The sequence below is a fragment of the Fusarium sambucinum genome, chromosome IV (genome assembly GCF_050947815.1).
Source record: "Fusarium sambucinum isolate potato_lamoka chromosome IV, whole genome shotgun sequence".
NCBI classification, from domain to species: Eukaryota; Fungi; Ascomycota; class Sordariomycetes; order Hypocreales; family Nectriaceae; genus Fusarium; species Fusarium sambucinum.
In genome coordinates this window covers 1802002-1823123 of record NC_139291.1, presented here as the reverse complement: position 1 = coordinate 1823123, position 21122 = coordinate 1802002, and the positions used below count along the sequence as shown (strand labels likewise).

At 46.4% G+C, this 21122-nt stretch overlaps 6 protein-coding genes across 6 annotated transcripts; 3 read left to right on the top strand and 3 right to left on the bottom strand.

Annotated features, from left to right (window-relative positions):
• Positions 1-4023: 4023 nt before the first annotated feature.
• Positions 4024-5305, bottom strand: FSST1_000645 (NADHX epimerase; the record flags this gene model as incomplete). Its single annotated transcript, XM_083232814.1, has 7 exons — positions 4024-4126; positions 4179-4407; positions 4455-4551; positions 4809-4903; positions 4953-5018; positions 5138-5246; positions 5294-5305. 7 exons carry the CDS (start codon positions 5303-5305, stop codon positions 4024-4026), a joined length of 711 nt encoding a protein of 236 aa, XP_083090827.1.
• A 345-nt stretch (positions 5306-5650) lies between these two features.
• Positions 5651-6057, top strand: FSST1_000644 (mitochondrial 37S ribosomal protein bS16m; the record flags this gene model as incomplete). The annotated part of the gene is made up of 2 exons (XM_083232803.1): positions 5651-5727; positions 5790-6057. The coding sequence occupies 2 exons, from the start codon at positions 5651-5653 to the stop codon at positions 6055-6057; spliced, it is 345 nt and encodes a 114-aa protein (XP_083090826.1).
• A 420-nt stretch (positions 6058-6477) lies between these two features.
• Positions 6478-8269, bottom strand: FSST1_000643 (aspartate/glutamate transporter; the record flags this gene model as incomplete). The annotated part of the gene is made up of 5 exons (XM_083232792.1): positions 6478-7166; positions 7220-7379; positions 7425-8005; positions 8059-8150; positions 8202-8269. The coding sequence occupies 5 exons, from the start codon at positions 8267-8269 to the stop codon at positions 6478-6480; spliced, it is 1590 nt and encodes a 529-aa protein (XP_083090825.1).
• A 958-nt stretch (positions 8270-9227) lies between these two features.
• On the top strand, positions 9228-9892 carry FSST1_000642 (uncharacterized protein; the record flags this gene model as incomplete). The annotated part of the gene is made up of 2 exons (XM_083232781.1): positions 9228-9435; positions 9489-9892. 2 exons carry the CDS (start codon positions 9228-9230, stop codon positions 9890-9892), a joined length of 612 nt encoding a protein of 203 aa, XP_083090824.1.
• Positions 9893-14857: 4965 nt separating this feature from the next.
• Positions 14858-15923, top strand: FSST1_000641 (osmosensor SHO1; the record flags this gene model as incomplete). Its single annotated transcript, XM_083232769.1, has 3 exons — positions 14858-14992; positions 15047-15355; positions 15405-15923. The coding sequence occupies 3 exons, from the start codon at positions 14858-14860 to the stop codon at positions 15921-15923; spliced, it is 963 nt and encodes a 320-aa protein (XP_083090823.1).
• Positions 15924-17028: 1105 nt separating this feature from the next.
• On the bottom strand, positions 17029-17600 carry FSST1_000640 (DASH complex subunit Spc19; the record flags this gene model as incomplete). Its single annotated transcript, XM_083232758.1, has 2 exons — positions 17029-17403; positions 17457-17600. The coding sequence occupies 2 exons, from the start codon at positions 17598-17600 to the stop codon at positions 17029-17031; spliced, it is 519 nt and encodes a 172-aa protein (XP_083090822.1).
• Between the last annotated feature and the right edge of the window lie 3522 nt (positions 17601-21122).

Below are 21122 nucleotides of genomic sequence, written 5' to 3'. Positions count from 1 at the left end.
AAAAGCTGACTTATTGTTTTCAACTGTTGATGCCCTCAAGCCAGGTTCTTTGAACCCCTGAGGATAGCTACCTCCACACGTCGAATCGTCAGAGCAACATTCTAAGACGCCTCAATCTCTGTAGGTAGGAGCTATAGCTCCGAGAATACATCAAGGACCCGCCTTTGATGTATGTGACGATGTTGAAAAGGCGAGTAGAGGTTAAGAATTTTGCGAACTTTGACGTCGAAAAGCTGACTTTGTGGAGTCCTGGAACGATGAAATGGATATTGGATAGGATATCGCGGCTCAGCAACTAAACATAGGGAGAAAGGCGAGTGACGTTGCATGCAACTACGCACGCATGTGTATTCCTATTCGAGAATCGATGCTGCATGCGAGCATGCACATAAAGTAAAGCTGACCGGCTCTATACTCATAATGGGATGGTCGACAGTTGAAGGCCGATAGTTGGGCTGAGCATTGGAGCCAGAAGGGGCCATATGATGATAAAATGTTGACTAGTTAGTTGACATAGTTGAATCTGAAAACACTCGGGCCAAGACTAAGTTCCAAGCACAGTACATACAGTAAGTATGTAATTGGTCATTGTCTTGACGTTATTCGATAAACTGTTGAAAGACGTCGCTTGAGAAGTCTAGAGTCTTCATATGCATAGAATCTTCTGGTAAGCGGGGGAATTTGACAATTATGACGTCAGTGAAGCAACTCGAGATTATCACCAAAATTAATTGCCGGTGACACTTCGGTAAATAAGTGTTAAACACAGTGTGAATACTGAAATGAATAATCTTTGCAAAATCCATGTACCAGGACTTCTCTGATATGACGCGATTGTGATTCTTTTTTAAGCAAAAAAATTCTTTTGTATTTCTGGCCAGTGAATAAAACAACCCCCACGAACCGGAGCAACCTCCGGTTCCTTTATTGCTGTGCTTGATTGGAGTCAAATGTTGCGAAGGAGGAAACTCTCCGCCTGGAGCAAAGACCCTGAGATCTAATTCTCCCTGCAGACGGGGTTCGCAAATCGCGTCCATAGCTAATGAATATGCATCATTTACTGGGGCAATGATACATTCCCCATCCATCTTGACAACGTTATGATCCACGTCGGAAAACCCTCTCCGAGTTGACTTGGCTTAGCTTGACTTGACCACTGAGCCCGTTCACTGACAGGGATGAGTCTTATCCAAACGCGACTTATATAACCAATTGACCAGTGGTATTACTAGGACGGACACTTCCGATGGTGTCCAAATACTCACCGCTCACGTTTTACTTGATTTATTTGGCGGGTACATACAAAGTAATCGTCTGATGACTCCATCTGTCATTGTGAAGTAAGAGCCAAAGTCGACCCCATTAGCTCAAATACGAACCATCTGGGGCAAAAACAACGACTGGTAGCCGTTTCATCTCGAGATCGATTGCAAGGGTCTTGGCCTCGTGCGTGCTATACTCCGCGTTGTATCCGTTGTGTACGGATACAATGGCTGGAAATACAATTTACAAGCCTAGAACGAACGCCCATCATGCATCCGACAGCTGAGAGTGGCTCTACCTTGGTCTTTAGATGCATGGGTGTGACACGGCAAACAAACGGCAATGTCTTCGATTGTAGCTTAATCTTGAGCTCGCGCCCGTCCTTAAGATTTTGGCCCAATTGAGTTTTGCTAGGGCTTTGTGAGCACGTCACACCTACTTACTAATTAATGTACGCTGCAGGCCTAGGAGAGCTTCACCACTGCCGAGCCGAACCGGCATGATAAAACACGTGCGACTACCCGTGTTGTTCTTTTAGGTCAACGAGGCTGTTTCAATATTGTGTGACTTTCCCGATCCTCCTAGAAATAGTCTTTCTTGCAATCTGTGGCTGACATTGGTGGGCAATACAGCTGTGTAGAGCCAGGTCTCTGACGATCTCGACCTCGTTCTCGACTCGATGACAGGACCAGGGTATCGGTACCCGGCTTGCCAAGGTGACTGTTATATACAAATCTCCCTAAAAACTGTTTCTCGGCAGGGGTTAGTACACAAAGACCATACATACACAAGAGTAGCTCAATTAGTGGCCGTATTGAAGATTCGGAAACTTTATCCCTAGTCTGGTCCCCCAATCAAAGGAGGGTCTGTCGTGATACAGGACCCTGTCACCGTACCTGACCTGTGGCGCAGCTCTGTTGAACAAGGTTGTCAAGTAAGTCAGTATACACTGTGCCGCAAAATCATTTTCTTCTTGTTTAGCTGGGGTACCTGTATGGATTAGTCCAAGCTGAATTGGAGGGTGACTTGACCCCGTTGAATTGATGAGCACTTTGCAGCCAGCCAGTCAGGTTCGAGACATGACGGGACGCCGTTCGATCTGCCGCAACAATTCTCCATTTGCGATCGTGGGTCCCGAGATCGTGGGCCACACCCACGAGGACCCTGGCGGTCGTAGCGTCGGGATCCTTTAGTTCAGGTCGTCCCCAAATCAAATCATTTCGCTGAACTGTGACTGTTGGTTGTCCATTTCATCGTGAGCTTATCAAGCCTGTCGAGCCATGCCGTCAGTATAACCACTAGTCAGCGGCGCCGTCCCATATTCTCACCGATATCAACGATTAGCATACTGCGCTTGGAATCTTTGAGACTCTAAACCATTAAATTTTTCACTTTTCTGGAGACGCTTTGCAAATCTCTCTTTTTGCGAGTCAATGTCGCAAGAAATTGGCGAATCGAGTCAGAAAGACTTGCTTGTTCCTTCGAGGCGATCAACTATGGCTCCGTCTAAAGTTTTTGGCCGACGCCGCAGTGTCAGGGTCATCATTGATACCATATTACTGCTGTCATCAAGAGACAGCAAGAGTATGTATGGACAGGCAGACAGATAGGATACCGTCATATAGGTACCTAGGTAGGTAGGTAGGTAGGTAAGTACTGTACAGTTCTGCACTGTAAAGCACCAGCTTTCGAGATGCTTCCTGAAGGAACTGGTTCTCTCTTTCTCTGCATGGGATTAGAAAAAAAGCGGATCCGTGTGCCTGTATTAAAACAGTACGTTTTGCAAGCGCTGCATTACAGACCCCGCCTGTCATGCGGGTCGAGGAGCAAATGCTCCGGGACTCTCTCATCAGACAAGCGTAAGAGTAAGGTAGTGTTTTCCACCAAAGCTGCCCATCGGACGCACAGGATTTTAACATCACTTTCCTCAAAATGCCTCGCCGTCGCATGCTTTTGTTCCCTTTTCTGTTCCGTACCTGTACCATCATCAGTGCGGCACCATCCCTGAGAGCCGTCATGTCCCTCTTTTGCCACGACTCTTCCAGGTAACGTCACCCGGGGCCGAGAAACCAGCCTGACGTGGACTCTTCTTTTTACCTTCTAAGTTCCCGCTGGGTCCCTGTAACCCCCCCTCTGAAACCCCCTGGCTACCGGGACATACTGGACACACTGGACATACTAAGCCTCGGTGGCAACTGGCAACCACGTCTGTAGTGTTAAACAGGACTTCTGTTTCGACGCCACACTCTTTATATCAGTTCTCTGTTGACCTTGAACGGAATTCCGTTTCACGACGACTGCCATTCCATCCACGATTGCCATCTCCCACCTATGCGAATTGTCAGCTTGCATTTTCTTCCCTCTACCTGTACGCCATTCTTCCACGTCATTGTCCATGTCGTTGGTGCAGGTCTACCCTTTCTCAATCGACGGCTCCATCATCACCTATTCGAATTCTAAGGACAAAGCTCGAGCTCACAGATAAATGTGCACGCAGCATTCGGCTGCATGCCACGTCTGCGGGAAAGAGTATCTCGTCTATGTCGAATTTTGTCAATCATTCCGTCCGCCATTACTTGTATGTCCACAAGGCGTCATATTTCTCCGGACTATGATGCGAGACGGGCAGTGCCCAAGTCCAGTCTGTCCAAATAGTTTGAGGGGAGGTTGTCGAATTATGTGATACGTTTGCTATCCACAAGAGACAGGGTGATGATCAAAACCCCTTATTTTCGAATCACGAACAATTCGACCATCCTCTTAGAGCTTCTGCTCGAATACTTCAACCTCGACGACCTGATCGATACCTTTATACTCCGGGACTTCAAAGTCAAATTTCTTGGCAATGGACGGAGTTACAAATCTATCTTCGGGGTTAGTTATCTCGAGCCGATCCTTACGACACCAGTACCTACCGTCCTCCAACAAAGTGTCGACCTTTGAAGTGCTTCACCAGTGGCTTTGGCGCTGTCAGGCTAATGAGTGCCGTAGGCATGAAGGAGCTTCCGAGCCCAGACTTTGACGGACCATCTTCGATATCCCATGATGATGGAGCATCGACCGATGTGACCGGCAATTTAGTGTCTTGCAGTGCTTGAATCACTGCAGGAAATGGCTCTCGAACTTCTCCTGAAAAACTAAATCCTAGTTGAAGGGTCAGACGATTCTGCTGTCTAGCGAGTACAACATACCGAAAATCGCATCGACAACATGATCAGTCGATTTCAGCGCCGAGGGAAAATCGTCGATGAAAGGGACCTCGAGGTCTTCGAGTTGTTTGGCAAGTCGCTGGGAATAGGGTCAGCGACAGTTCAGCTTTCAAGCATGGAAAACGAGGAGAGACGAGGAAAAGGCTGGATACATCGATTGAACGATATACCAGTTACTGCTATTCGACCGTTCCCGCAGGAGTGGTAGAAAACAACCGACGAAGGAATCACAAAAATAATACAACAGCGAAATTGTGGAATTCTCGGTATAGAATGATACTATACGATATCATCCATGGTGAAATGGTGAAGAATCACATGAAAACGGCAACTTACCTGATATAGGTCGTTTTTACTTCTTTTGGGGTAGAACACAGTCGGGCTGTAACCGTACTGTCGAAGATGACGGGCAGCCACCAGTCCATCACCGCCTAAAACTATTCAGTTGTTTGTATCGACGAACTAGTGAAAAAGGCATACCATTGTTTCCAGGCCCACAAGCAACGAGAATTCTGCGACCGTTTTCAGGGGGTTGGAGGCGGTACACTGGCGATATTAGTAGGCTACACATCGTGGAATACAGTCGCAGGCCATTTGATGCAACACAAAATGACACAGAAGCTTCAAAGGCTCTTGTAAGACGTATCCGAATTTGAGCAACTTACCGGCTTGAGAAACAGCAAGACCAGCGAGTTCCATGAGCTGGTCAAGTGAGAATGCACCAGTGCTCATAAGTTCCTGATCAAGAGCAGCAGCAGCTTTGGCTCCGAGTGTCTGTAGCAGTCAGTAATTGAGTTATAAGGATAGCTTTCATCGCTTACTTTAATCGCCATTGTGTATTTTGAATCTTTTGTTCTGCCTAGTTTTCGAGAGGATTTCGTTAGAATCGTAACAACAATAGATCACCGTAGCAATTCCGATGATGTGGAAGTCAAGTAGCCTCTGTATGTCGTCAGTGAGTAAATGTTGGAAGGTCCAGGGACTGACATCACTCAGCAGGTTGCTCCTTCAGTCGTTAGATAGCACAGCCACATCACTATTGTGATCCACCGCAGAACAGCCACACCGGCGAAACTAGACACCGATTCCGATCTCAAAAATGTCCCAACCTTCAGACAGTAGCAACTACCCAGGCGATTGTTATAACCGTGGTCGTCAAGTCTCCCCATATCGCCGCCATGGTTGTCAAAATCCGTCTCGCCCGCTTCGGGCGTCGAAACCAGCCCTTTTACAACATCGTTGTTGCCCACGCTCGGTGCGCTTAACCCGTCAACTCGTGGCCCGAATTGGACGCACATCACTAACAAACTTGTCTAGAACGGCTCGTAACTCCAAGCCGCTCGAAGTCATCGGCACATATGACCCGATTCCCAAGGCCGACCCTTACGACAATTCTGGAAAACTTCACAAGGATATCCAACTCGATCGTGCGCGCGTAATGTATTGGGTCGGTGTTGGTGCACAGCCTACGGATACGGCATGGCGATTACTCTCCATGATTGGCATTCTACCAAAGAAGCAGTTCGGCCCCAAGAAGGACGAGTTGAAGGGTGTTTTGGACAAGAAGGAAGTCCAGATTCGATAAAAAAGCAAGAAAGGTCCGGAAGGCTGTATGATAATGTAAAAAAAAAACATTTCGAGGCGTTGGATTGGGGATCGATATCACCCCGATTTGAATGAGCCAGCAAAATTCGAGAGCAGGCAGGACCAACACAGACGATCACCGGGGATCTCCGGCAGATGATGAAGGCCCATGCCGCTTTCAAGAGGAGACTGTACTATATACTTATGTTGGAAACGGCTTGATTCACCACAGCCAAGTCATTTGTCGCTATTACTATTTGTATTGAAGCGCTACCCAATACCATGTCTAAACACATTTAAAGCTGTCTATGGAATATGAGTCGCTAAATGAGAAAACCCAACACATGCCCTCGTCTTTGCAACGCCTTTATCCAACATATGTCATCCCGATAAGGCCGTGAGAGAAAATAAATAAAACATTTTAATGAGTGACAGCAAAGAAAATGTTAAGTGCGAGACACACAGACATGACAACGGCTCCATAGATAGCGAGAGCAAGTGCCATTCTGCGTAGATGGTGGTGTTCAATATGTTCGAGATCCCAGCGCCACTTGCGTCGCCATCGCCAGGAGTTTCGGTTGCTGCGAGTGCTGGCATTGCTAGCGACGCTTACGCCGCTGCGAACACTGGTTGTGCTCTGAGCTAGAGCAGCAGATTCTTCCACGTCGGAAGTGGAAGAGTCTTCGTCGATATCATCGTCTTCCTTGACCAATCGTTGATGATAAGTACTGTCCGGGTTACTGATCTTGTAGTAGAAGAGGCCGGGAAGGATGAAACTAATAGAAGTTGACCCGGTGCTGCCAACAAAGGCCAGGACGCGATCAAGACTGGTGACCGAGAGAGCAGTCATGTAGGCGAAAGTAAGAATAAAGGTGGTAATGACTGCGAACCGAAGATCAGACATAGGAGCAGTGCTCCCGTGATCACCAGGTGGAGATGCAGGTAGCAGTGGTGTCGCAGTTCGGCCATTGTTAGATGAGTTGCGGTTTGGTCGCCACTTCAGAACAGCATCCAAAGAAGCTCGGCAAGGATGCACCTGCAAAGGAACCGAGAAAGTAACAAGGACGACAATGGCTGCCTTGCCAATTGTCGAAGCAGCTCCAGTCGGGTCTATTCTTGTTAGCTATGTTTGATCATCACCAAACCAAAACGGGAAAACCTACACATCGACACGATGTTGCCAACAACGGCATTGCCAAAGGTAAGATAGCCAGTAATAGCCACAACAATATAAATGGACGAAGCAGATCCAATGCTGGTAACAACGACTCCAACAACGCTTCTGGGAGAATTGTCTTTCAATTCGTTCAGAATGGAGAACATCTAAATAGGTCAGCTGAGTTCAATGGCTAAGTTCAGTTTACATACATTTTGATGGCAAGTGTAGGCAAAGACCACAACAGGTAGAGCGCTCAGTGTCTCGATCGCTCCACCCCATTGGATTACTCTGATGCTTCCTGGGTCAGCATGCTTATCAGATGCAAAGTGATAAATCACCAAGACAATCAAATATCCGATAGAAACCAACGCAACAATACTGGTGTACTTTAGTGAATCCAACCTCCGCAAGAAGCTGAGAGGGATAATAATGAGCATAAACGCAGTGATCCAAAAATTGCGATCAACCAGATACGGAGCGCTATTAGCATTGCTCAAGAAGCCCAACACCACACCAGGCATGAGATCCCCGATGATAATCATGTATGATACACCGACTCCAAAACACTTGATCGCGATTGCAGCATCGAAGATAACGGCGGCATTGGGGTATGTAATTTGCGACAGGGCAAAGAAGGAGGCTGTTCCTCGTTCGAGATATCGGGCGCATCGAGACTGGAGATAAAGACCGAAAGCAGCGGTCAATCCAGACCACACAATAAGGATGACGCCGAGCATAATTCCCATGTGGGACATAACAGAGGGCATGGCAAGAGTGCCAGCTCCAACAACTTGGCAGTCCATGTTAGCATCGTGTCGGTCGGTCGAGTGACATCGGACGTACTTGTGTTTAGCAGATTTACGACACTGCTGATCGTGGTGGCTTGGCCGCCATGGCCGCCATCCTTATGACCGCGACGTCGAGGTCTGGGGAGTCTGTTGTGAGCGATGATAATCACCATGGCCGGTGTCGGCGGGTCTCCTCACCTTGACATGTCGCCGGCACTTCTTGTTGTAGAAGCGTTTCCATCAGATATGGTAGAGTAGTTGGTCATTAACACGACAAAGGAATATGGAGTGTCGTCGATTGTTCAGCGCGATCGCAAAGGGCGGAGCTAATTGTAAGGTTTTCGATAATTGTTTTGCAGGTAGACAAGTTGTTATGAGTGTGTTGTCGCAAGTCAAACTGCAGTTATGCAACTTCGTTATCGCTGCGTTCCTCGGGATTCAAGTCCGATAAGTTGCTGACTAGGCACGGGGGCGGGAAGTCGGAAAGTTGGTAGGCTGGGCAGGCCTAAACCAAATTGCGTCAGTCAATCGGGTCAGTGAGTGCTTGCACTTCCACCGTCCCACGGCACAAAGGCCCCTGATAGACAGACAAGAGGTTTAACACTCGGATCACAACAAGCCAAGTCACGAGCCAAGTGCCAACGAGGCTGTTGTGGATGAATTAGATGCAGTAGGAAGAAGAAACAGTCAGGAGATGGTTTAGTACGATTTCCTGACACAGACACAGTCGGCTCCTGTCACGATCCTTGGAAATAAAAACAACGGGGGAGCTGCTGGAGACGTTATGTCGAACCCGTGTAGCCAATCGTTGTGCGCCAAGGAGATGAGACGGCCAATCAGGGTGGTTTTTAGACAAGCCATGATCCTGATCTGGGGAGCTGCTTCAGGGCTTCAGGGGATAGAGAGATGTTCTTCCACGGCACTTTATGTTCTCATGATGGCCATGATTTGTCTGTTCATAATATAGTATCATTATTACTGGAAGTAGATTTCAATTAACCATGAAAGTCCATTCATTTATTCATTCAACTAGCAAACCATTTCCAAATTACCCAACTTTACAGCAAATACCATCCATGATCCTGCAGGTCTCACAATTTCATGATATCCTCCTGACCCCCCACTTTCGCCCTTGACCGCATCCACTCCATCATTCAAACCAATACCTTACTTACCGTACCTTACTTTGAGGTCCCGCGCTTGTGCCGCGCGCTCGCTGTCACGATGGCCACCACTATGAACGAGACGACCCTTTCTACGCTTGACCTGCTGGAGTCGCGACTCCTGCGTGTCGAGCATCTTCTTTACGGCCAGTCCCAATCACCAGCGCTGGCTCAGGATCGGTCAGCGACTGATCAGATCGGCCAACTCGAGCGGCGCTTCTCCAAGCTCCTGTACGACTTTCGCGACTATCATGAGCTTATAAAGATTTGTATGTGTTATTAAACCTTTCTATTTAAGTCAGTGCTTACTTGTCCCTTACAGATCGAGCCAATCCTGATTTCTTTCATACACCCGAGTCATCAGAACCCCCATCACAACTCGACATCGATGCCCTTCAATCTATTGTTCTTGCCTCGGCTTCAGCTTTCCCTGCCACTTTATCATCCCTTACCGCGATCAAAGATAGTCCTATTCCCGACCCGGCGGACAGTGCAGCCCTTGTAGCTTTGCAGGATCGAATGAAGGCGATCGAGGCGACGCAAATTGCACAAGCTGCTGAGATAGCAGACCTCCGACCGCGAAGCGAGACGGCCTTGCGAGCCTGGTACGAAACAGGAGTTCTGGCCAACTCCAAGGCGATGGCAGATCTAGAGTCTCGCGTGGAATTTGTCGAACGGCAGGTACGCAGGGCAGAGCGGGAGCAGGAGGCTGAAGATGAGTTATGAAGACATATTTGAAGATACCCCAGATTAGACATTGCTTAATAAGGGTCGCTTGACATCTTAATATATAGAACCTAGGACTTGTTTGTAACGATGACGTAGAGAAACATCTTGACAAATGACATATTCTCACTGAAAGGACTATGTGCATTTCCAACGTACCCAAGATGGTCGGGGTCGTAGATATTGTTTGCTGGACAAGCTACATCCATGGCATGTTTCTAATCAAAACATTGTCATGATCAGCCAAGACAACATTAATGTTTTTAAACATCGTCAGTAGTTATTATAATAATATAATATTTAATTTACGCTACACACGACCTCCTCCATTAATGAAGGGCTTATAAAGTACTAGTTCAAGCATGCCTAACTTTTAACTTCCAGTTCCTGTTTTCCACCAACTCGAGTTGAGTAACCTGCCGGTGGATATCTTCACGATGGCCATATAATCGAACTAAGCACCAAACATTTTTATGTAATCCCTCTTGTACGGTCTAGTCAGTCGGACTTGTCAATCTTCCTAGTTGATCTCCAGGACACCGCGTGTTTAATTCCATATCGGAGCGAATAGGATCACTCTTCATTTCTTCAGCGAGAAACCGCACTTTATGTGTGGTCTCTTTTTCTTTTCGTTTCCCTCCCTATCTAGTAGGAGCACGAAAGTCGATCTCCTTAGCCTTAGGGTACAAAAATAAATAACCTAAGACCTATAATCTAAGGAGCATAAACTAACCTACTGATTTCGTCTCTTATGCTTCTGGCGGCCAACTTCTCTAGTACCCTGATGTCTACAACATTTTGTTTCTTTGCATCTTCTCTCGCAGTATGTCATCTCCACCGGTTCGTCCTGACTGTACTTATCCGGGTATGCCAGGTTTCAGACTATCAGAGAAGCAAGGTCAATGGATAGTGTTCGTTTAAATCAACCTTTCTGTGTGTTTCGTGGTAACCATTACAGAGTACATCTTTCAGATTAGAAATCTTGAGGGCTGTTTGCGTCATGCCATTCATTGTAGTAACTGTATGAGGACTGTTTCGGAATTCAAGATGCCGGCTTGGTTTCACACGCAGCATGTGTTTACTTCGCCAGAAACCTAGTCTCATGTGCGTTTGAACTCTTGGATAGAAACAAACATATACCGTAGTAGCGAAGAATAATCTTCAATGGTTTCGTATTACGTAGAGGTGGTGTTGCTCGGATGTGATTTGATCCATGTTTCAACTACGTCTCGGCTGGTTCATCGTAAGTCTTAAGAAGTCGGACCAATTGCGTTTGAGATAAAGAATACTGGTTGAGATAAGAAGCACATACAGGTAGACATAATTAACGTCAGTAATGGTATTCTGTACTAAGATGTTATATTTGCAAAGCCAGGGCTCGAACTATCAAGAGTTCGAGGCGGCCCAAACAGGTATGAACAGATACTTTTAGGAAACAGAAGGTCATCATCTAAGCACGAGTACAATATCCTTGTATTCAGTGTATTGTTCTTCAAACTGTTCCTTCTTTATATACCCCAGATGCTCTATATATTTGTTAATGTTGATTGTTTTATCAAGTATCGAAAACTGAGCAAGTCGATGTATGAAATTCAGTGTGAATATAAAATCTCGAGTTCTTTATTACATGCACATACTAAATATTCTCCTATATGACATCACTTAACTTATGTTGAGTATTGAAGAATGACCATTTTCTTCTCCATGGCAGTGAGTGTCATAGTTCTTGATAGAATCTAGATACTATGTAGATATATTCGACTTTGAATTGACCTATGAACACACCACGCTAACTACTAACCTACGTAGTCTAGTTCCATTGCAGGTCACAATGGCAACCACATGGTCAAATCAACACCATAAACAACCGGCCGAGACACTATACAGAGCCTGCTGCATAGTTCTGTTTCTCCAAAACTGCAAAACATCACTTATAGAGGTCCAAGCAAAAGCTGCTGCGACCAGCTTGGAATTTGCTTTGCTAGCCTCGTGGGACTCTAATGATCAGCGACGCACCAGCAACCGTTGGAACAAGGCCCCAAGCCCAAGCTTTTCCTGTTGATGGGGTATTCTCCACAAGCAATGCTGCGCTGTCAGTGTCAGTGTCAGTTCAAGACCGAAGCGATCAGCCGAATAGCGCAGTCGATCTTTTGGGAACAAAGACAAAGCCACGCGTCGATGAGAAAAGACTGACTTTCGTATATACGTACCATGGCAGTGGTGATCAAGATCGGGCTAAATTAAAATGGTAGCTTTGCGATTCGCTATTCAGTTTTGACGGCTCCAGGGGTAAGAGACCCGCCCTGAGAACAGGGGAGAGGCGGTTTCAAAGAGAATGGAGGCTTTGGTCCTCCGTACAAATAGTTACAGGCTCAGGCAGAGGGAGAAGAGGCACGGACAGTGGCACAAGATGGGATGAAAATGTGTTTCTAGGGCTGTCAGAGCTCAGCGGGTAAAGAGGCTGCCGGTCACAAGTGAGGACCAAGATACGAGCGTACCACTTGAACTACTACGGATCAAAGAGTTGCGGTTTGAGATAGTGGCTAATTCTTGGAGAGTGGGATGGAGAATAAGATGCACACGTATTGTATGGCATATACTCGCACGGATCAATTACTTGGTCGAATTAAGCAGTGTCGATCCAACGGAACCGTTGTGAACGATCAGCCGTCGCTGCTGGGGTCTTATGCAAGCAATCGCGAGCGATATATCAGACAGATCTGAGCCTGAGAGTATTATGATCTCTTTGGATGACAGCCACAAGAGAATAAAAAGGCTGCTTGCTCATGTCTCAAGCTAAAGTATCAGGGACCAGCCACTTAATGATGAAAATTGGTTTGCAGACGCAGTATTACTTGGTAAAATAAACGGGGAAGCCGTGGCTCTGTGCTTGAGCGGCATCGATGAAACTCCCGCGATGACCTTTGCCCTTGTAGCCAGCCAATAAACTACGTTGGTTTCTGCCCTGGTCAAACCTCAAACAATACGGGGTAAAGAAAAGACATCCACCATTCAGATAGTCCAAGGTATTTTACAGCCACAGATGAATGTCATGCTAGGTACTCTGTATCACGAGTCATAAAAATTCCTATCAAAGGCGCCTCTGTCCGATTTGACGATATAGGCTGGGCTGGACGCCAAGCCAAGGCTGGGGTCTCCAAGGTATTATCTTGCATTCAAGCGGAATGTACAAGCGGAATTCACATGAGCCATTCTTGTGAATGTGCGGTTAATACTGTAGATAAGTTGAAGGGTGTCCGTTCTTCATGACACAGCTTCCGCTGTTCCCTTTTCCTTTCGTCTTATGCTCAAGAAGTCACTGCAAAGACCAGACCATACCGTATGTAAGGAGCCAACACCAATAAATCACGAAATTTGCACACAATACTGAAACGAAACAATTACGAACCATCAAATTCAACATTTTTGATCCAAATATACGGACGGACTCGGCTTCTTGAAGACATCCGGCTCGTCTTCTGATAAAAATCCACCCCGTCACGGCCCCTTCGACCCTTAGCAGTAAAATCCAATCTATTTTATCGATAGTCGCCAAAGAACAGACGAAGCGCCACAGTGTACAGGGGTTACCAGGCGTCATTTGGTTTGCTCAGAGCATCCCGGGTCACCAGGCGCCTTTCATTTCCCCGATCCATAGCTTGTCCTGGATTGCCCTGAGCCAAGCAATTACAGTCAGTCAGTCGCACGCACCTACAGAAGAGTGCAGCTCTTTCGGCTCATCTCTTCTACTGCAATTAGCGGTTGTTTCTTCCCCTTCTCGACACCTTCAAATCTTCTTCTCTAATATCATTGATTGATATATTTGTTTCTTCTCGTTACACATTCACCAAGTACAGACAATCTCTACTGCTGGAACAGGTCTTGGCTGTGCTTCGATTCCCCTGATTCCGTGCTTATCCCGCCCGTCTTACTTGTGACCGTGTCACATAAAATCCGTTACCACCTTACCTTTTTTACCTACAGTCCCTAGATCCGGTTCGGGTACCTTTTTTTACTGGTCTGGTTACCAAAAGGGATCTTACTTTATTCTTATTCGTCCCAGCGCTGTGGTGGCTTTTGTTCAGCCCTGAACCGAATCCAACAGCCACTGGTTGTGCTGTGTTACGCTGCATTGTGTTGTTTTTATTACCAACCGCGCGCATTTCTCGCGAGTTGCACACGGCTAAGCTGTTGTTATTGTTACAATCATCAACAGTTCTCAACCTTACAACTTTTCCAATAGTTGTATTACATTGCAATAAATACATACTTTGCGCCAAGACCAATCACTCCAACTAATACATAACAGTATCAAACATCTTTGAGCTTTCTGTATTCGTTGGAAGGAAACCTACTTCCCCTGCCCTGGTCTTTCACTGGACTAGACTGGGACTGGACTGGACTGGACTGGACCTGCCCCTTGTCTCCGCGTGCCATTTTCCCCCTTCCCACCTGCCGCAGACAGCACATCCCATCCATCCAATCTGTTCATTCTCTTCCCATCTCAAACCGTTCCATTCAGTTCAATTCAATCATTTCCGCCCTCTCCTTCTTTTCTTTCCCTCCCACTGATCCCAACCGCTCACCAACAGATAATTCTTTTTGTTTTTTTATCTTGTCCACGGGCTTGGATCATTCCACTCATTTTTCTATTCCTTAACTTGATTCAATTATTACTACCGTATTTCTCTATCGAATTGTCGCGAACATCCGCTCGTCTTACGACTACCGAATTCATACAGAAGATCGACACTGCTTCGCTTTACTTCGCACCACAACGAATCGACTCGAGCACAGCCTCTTTCTTCACTTTCCCATCGCATTTCCACCGCCGAATGCTCCGGTAGCAATCGAGTCCCTTACAATATCACGTCTGTTCGACAACAACCAATCGGCTGCAACAAAAGAAGCGCTTTCTCCTCTCGCGGCCAACCTCACATCGCCATTCCGGCTGATATCGTTCTTATGCCATCGTACTCTCTCAGCTCTCCCTCGCTTCAGAAAATGGACAACTCAAGAATGTACGGCCAACGCAAGGGAATCCAGATGAGCAATATTCTTGGCGACCCCTTTGCTCTAGCCACGCTATCCATCAGCACGGTGCGTCTCTTCCCTGCACCGTCAATACTACTCTATACTAACCCACATCCGTAGCTTGCCTGGTTCATCACTTTCGTTGCCTGCATTATTGGTAGAATACAACAAAACAGTGATGACGACCTTGCTAAGAACGACCCTTTTCCGACATTTGTCTGGTGGAGTTGCATTTACTGCCTATGCCTGATTACTGGCGTCTTTGTTGTGATCGGAAGCGACGCTGTCCATACCTATCATGTCGCTGTTACCGGTTATCTTGCTGCCGGCATCGTCCTGGTTTCGTCCAGTATCAACCAGCTTCTTTATTCTAACAGCGGCGCACGTGAGGCTGCCTCGGCTGGCTTCATTCTGCTAGCCATGGTTATTGTAAGTCCCGCTTCATCTCAAGCCCGAGCGCACACCTAACAATCTGCAGGTAATCTGGACTTTCTACTTTGGATCCAACCCATCTTCAACTCCTCGAGCCTTCCTTGACTCGTTCGCCCTCGCAAAAGAATCCACCACCATCCACCGATCGACGATGAACGCCTACGGTGGCCGTCCCGAGACCTCCAACTCCGTCCAGCCTCCTCAAATGTACACTTCTGCCCAGCTCAACGGCTTCGAGAACCCCTCACCTGTCGGTGGTATCGCCGGACCTCGCGGTTCTGCAGTTCCCCAAAGCTACACCAACTCCGGCATGCAACAACAACCACCGCAATCCAAGCCTGGCCTCTCTCCCGGCAATGACGCCGAGGTCGTGCCACCCACCGAATACCCTTACCGAGCAAAGGCCATTTACAGCTACGAAGCCAACCCCGACGACGCCAACGAGATTTCTTTCTCCAAGCATGAGATTTTGGAGGTGTCGGACGTCAGCGGAAGATGGTGGCAGGCACGTAAGGAGAGTGGCGAGACGGGTATTGCACCCAGCAACTACCTCATCCTGTTATGAGCAACGATCCATGTATGGATTCCCTGGGATACCCGTTCGATGAGGCGCGAGATTACGTCCGTCGAACACCGTCAGACCCACGTACGGGCTGCTCGTTCATTGTTTGTCGCATTTTAACGTTTTTAGAGTCACGACTCGGCGATTTGGTTTCAGCACTGGGATGGGAAATATGTTGGATGGAGTATATTTGGGATGAACAAAACCCCTTGTTATAAACCGGACCACGGCGCCTGCAACCAGGCAGTTCTTTCTCACTTTGAATGTCTTCTTTTCTACTGTCCTCAATTATTGTTCTTTGTTTTATCCATTACCCCGAGAATCACGAGACTTGACTCGGCCTATTGTTTAACCCCCGGCTGGCGAAGCAACGACATGGCCGCTGGCAACGTCGAGTCAGCAAGCCCACTACGACAAGGTGTAACACGATGCATTGTATATGTAAAGCAGCAGGCGGGCTGAGCTCTGTATGGAAGGTGTTGCATTTGGTCCAAGGTCTGGGTCAGTCAGGTGCAGTTACGAACAGTACCAAGCAAGCTAGTTACAGCGAGAGTGGATCGGAGCATCCCTCTTGACCTAGTTAACATGAAGATTATTGGAATGCGAGCCGACTCTTGTGTGATATCAGTTGGAAATTTGGGCTAATTTAGGATCTGCACCTGGCGGGGACTACTGGGTCCTTCGCTTGAGGAGTTAAGGTTTTACTCAGGAACGCGTGGCAGATTCGTCAAACGAGGAAAAATGGGGTATCAATAATAGTCCCAGAACTAGCCTTTCCGAGACTAGACAGGCACAGCTCTCGTGTTCAAGCTGGTTCAGCCAGCCATGTTTTGCGGTTGACTTTGCCTTGAACTCAAAACACGATGCCTCGGCCTGCGAATTCCGAGCAAATCTTATCGTTATCAAGATCGGTATTTGCAATGTCGATGAAGCCGGTACATGCTCGGTGCCGATCTCATCTGAATTGCGCGTCGATCAACGCGATGCGGCTTTTCTGTCTCAAGCATGATGCGTCCTCTCCACTTAGGAACTTTGAGCCGCACAAGTTCAACTATTGCCAGGATGAATTGGGTTGAGGTTGCTTTCCAAATCGGTTAATTTGTTAGGCTCATCGTCCTTCCAATCTCTTCCTGAGCTCTCTCTCCTTCTGTAGCACCTCCAGCTCTAGTCGTTCCACACTGTACCGCAGAGCTTCTTTGCGCTGCCGGACTGCTCTCGCGCGGAGCTTCTCTTCGGTTGTGAGTTTACGACTGCCGGTTTTTTGCTTCTTAGACTTGCCACCGTATTCGTCGTAGTTGTCGTCTGGGCGCGATAATCGGCCTTGCTGCAGTTCTGCGCGGGCTTTGAGGGTCTCGATGCGGCGTTCCTGGCGCTCGATTTGGGAGTCCGCGCGGGAGAGTAGCAGGGCAATATAGGGTCCTATTTCGTCGCGGAGTGATGATTCTGCTGCTGCAAGTGTGGGCTGGGGGATGAGTTCGTAATGCTGAGCTGCGTTAGCACAAGAATTCGAGGTATGAGGTAGGCGATGAGACTTACGCGGACGGTCTTGAGGACATTGACTAGACGTGGGAAGTCGGAGACGCCATTATCGAGTGTTTCAACTGATGATTCGAGGAACTTCAGAGATGTGCGCAATGATGAGACGCAGTCTGAGTAAGTAGAGAGATTGGCGGCGGCCATGATAATAATTGATCGTTGGGTGTCTTTGGTGTTGTCGTCGCGGGGTAAACCAGTGATGAAAAATTCCAAGATTATAGTACAGCTTTCAGTACAATTCCTTTCTCTGTTGAAGATAAAAGGCGTGCTAGGATTCGAATATAGCAATTATGTACGGAGGTTTATCGAATGTTTTGAATGTTTTGATTCAACCCGATACGGAGCGCGAAAGATGATAAACAACGGTCGAGTGACGATTGACGCACGGGCCAGTCTCTTAATTGGTCTTCGATTCTTCACTACGACTTGTCTGCCGAACTTCCACCGATAACACTTCAACCTCATCTCATGCCACGATACATTTCTTTATCTCGTAAGAATGGGTTAGACTTCGTTTATCTGTTTACTTCTACTATAGCTTATTCATTAGCTCCTTGAGGGCGAAGAGTCGTTTGTTCGTTAATTTCTGATAAAGACGAATACAGGCGGCTGTAAATGTGAGTTGCTGAGTTTACAAGTCTAGCTGTATCTACAAGCCTTACTGATTTGACAACATTAGTGATTTTTGCAAGTGCAGCAAAAAAAAGATTGGGCTTCGGGCGGTCTACAAGCCTTACAACCTCCCATATAGCTCCGGCAAGGTTCTCGGTGAGCAATGGAAGTATTGGTCTTATACTACTTGATGTTTAGATGGGCTGTGAACTGTGACTTGAACCGTTATGGGTTGAAACAGTCTATTGGGATATTTTGGAAGCGATTTATAGGGAAATCGATATCATCTTCAGATGACTGTTGTCATCATACCCCTAGACCCTCTGAGTTTCTCATTTCAAAATTGACTCTGCAAGCTCTTTAGTAGAAACACAGCTCATAGTACAATTTACGAGATTGCCACCTGGATTGTCTAGCCCTGTAAAGTTAATTAATTCCTGTCTACGTGACTCGTGACTGTTCGAAAGATGTTCGATATTTACGTTCTCAAGCCCTACGGTAAAGAACAGAACCACATGAATTTGAAATCACGTCTCGGTATTCCGGCATCTTGAAACATGGGATAAAAAATCAGTTGGCTCAGAGATAGGTAAACCTCGTTTTTTCGAAGATGAACATTACACTGCCACTGAAATCATCTCAATGGTATACGAGTAGAGTCATTTCTGGCTCCAAGGATTGTGAATTTGTGTCATCAAATTACCTATTTGAGATTTAGAAACCAACTGATCGGGCAGGTACAAAGGTTTTGCGGATATTGTTGTAGGACTGGAAGGTATTATGTGAAGTCAAAGCCACAGTATCAAAAGACAGGAACCTCGGTCTGACAGGGCGATTAAAGGCATACCACTAGAGCGGTTATTTGATGGAGACGAAACCAAAAACATATTGAGAAGCACGTATCTGGCCAAGCCTTTTAGAGTGAGATCCCCCATATACGAGTAATATCGGTTACGTAGCCGGCCATATGAATATGTTCGTTTGGGAATCTGCGGAGGAATATATACCGAGACAAAAGCATTTGTATGAGTTTCTAATACGGCTGCAATGTGTTGAATAGAATATCGGTCCCAAAACACCTCCCCTCTCCTGCGTAGGTAATTATGCAAACGATGCCTGCGAATGTAGTCATTTCATGCACAATCATTCACACTTACAGGCTCTTTCAGCTTAAATCGATGTCTAACATAAACACTATAAGCTGAGATGGAAGAAATTTTGTAGTGAATTCTTTATATAAATCATAATGGTACTATAGATCTTCTCAAAGACCATCGCTCGTTCCGTACTCTATGAGGAGTAATCCATGCCATCATCTTCTTGATATACTAGCACTTAACAATACCTTCAGCTCGCCATTATCTATATAATATCGCCAACCCAAACGATCAACAACCAAAGGACCAATGAGCGGACCGACCATTGAAGCAACAGCGACTAACAGCAGATCACTTTGATACCAATAAGGCAACTGACCAGAAATACAATATCATCTACATCTCCGATAGCGAGTAAAATCGCTTTGAAATATTGGAAGGCCCCTCTGAACATTTTTCATGAGAACTGAGTCCGTCGAGCACATTGGAATGGTGTACTAATAACAGAAATAATATACACCCAGTCAACTATAATAGTTTGGATCTAGAACCTCAAGTTCTTCTCATGCCAGGGCTTTAATCAACAAAATTTTGTTAAGCCCACATGGCGAAGGCGAACTCCTTGCGTTGCATAACAAAAGATTTTTAGTTTTCTGATTTCAGAACACCTAGTCGGAGGGTGAAAAGATCGCTATGGATGGACTCGAACCCCGGAATGGCAAAAACGAAGAGCAGGCAGTGGGTGAGAGATTTTATAGGTTTTTTTTAGGAGTATAGGAAAATGCCACTGCACCGCTCTTCGTCAGGATATTGACTCTCAGTCTAGTTTGTAAAGTTGTGAAGCAAGTATCAAATCCACATACTGAGTTTGGTTACCCTTTAGCATCTCTGCAACACGCCATTGAATCTTTGAGTCGACGAAACCCATGTTTTCACTTTATATATTCGCGATTTGGATCCAACCTGAAATGTTAAGCTATCAATGTTTCGAAGTCACCAGTTTTCGTGAGAAGCCATGACTTCTCAGTAGTTTCGTAACTTAGCTGTCTGATAATGGGAGAAGTTTTGGCTTGACTCACCACAGCAGGTTGCGGTAGACCTTCCTAATTTGAAAGATGTGAGCTCTAGTTACTCCTTTCACAAGTGATGGCTAGAAAAAAGCCGGTCCCATGAGCCTAGCAAGACTTCATCCAACTCGTCTTCTGTACTGTTGTAAACTTGGTATAAACCTAGGCCTAGTGACACTCACCTAGTAACTAATACGTTTTAAAACTCAATACGTATTCATGCAAGCTTATACTTTCAACACAGTAACTTGAATAGTATCGACCGTGATACTGTTTAAATTTGTCGAGGTTTCAACACTGGCTTCTTCAAATTTATACCCTAACACACTGGTATTTCGGCATATTGGTGAAAAAACTACGGTCATAAATCAGTGGAAGTGGCATAAAAAGAACCCCCGTATTTTAACGTTTGTTTGGGCGAAATCCAAGTAAACACCACTGTTCCAAAGAGCTTCGACTACCCTATATCTGTGATCAATCATTCTCAGTCAGGGCATTGTTTCGTTCTACACTGCTCCACTATCGCGTGCCCCCCAATGTTATCTTAAGACTTGAAATTAGATCAGTCTTTTAGCTTCATGATTCGTCTTTGTTACGAAGCAAAACCTCCCTTTTTGTCTACATAGTAAGAGGTAGTTGAGGTTTAGTGATGGTCATGTGACAATGAAATTGAATGACGAAGGCTCCGGAATCGGTTCCACTAAATTCCAGCTCTGGCTGCTCGCCTTAGGTAGTGGGGACCTAGGAAAGGCAGGCAGGAGCCTCTTGCGTGAGCCTCGTCACTGAATCGACCAGCTTGGACTACCTAAACCAAACACGCCCCACAATATTTGACCCATTAGCATCAACACCACATATTTCCAATTCTCAAACCCGACTCCCTCAACACC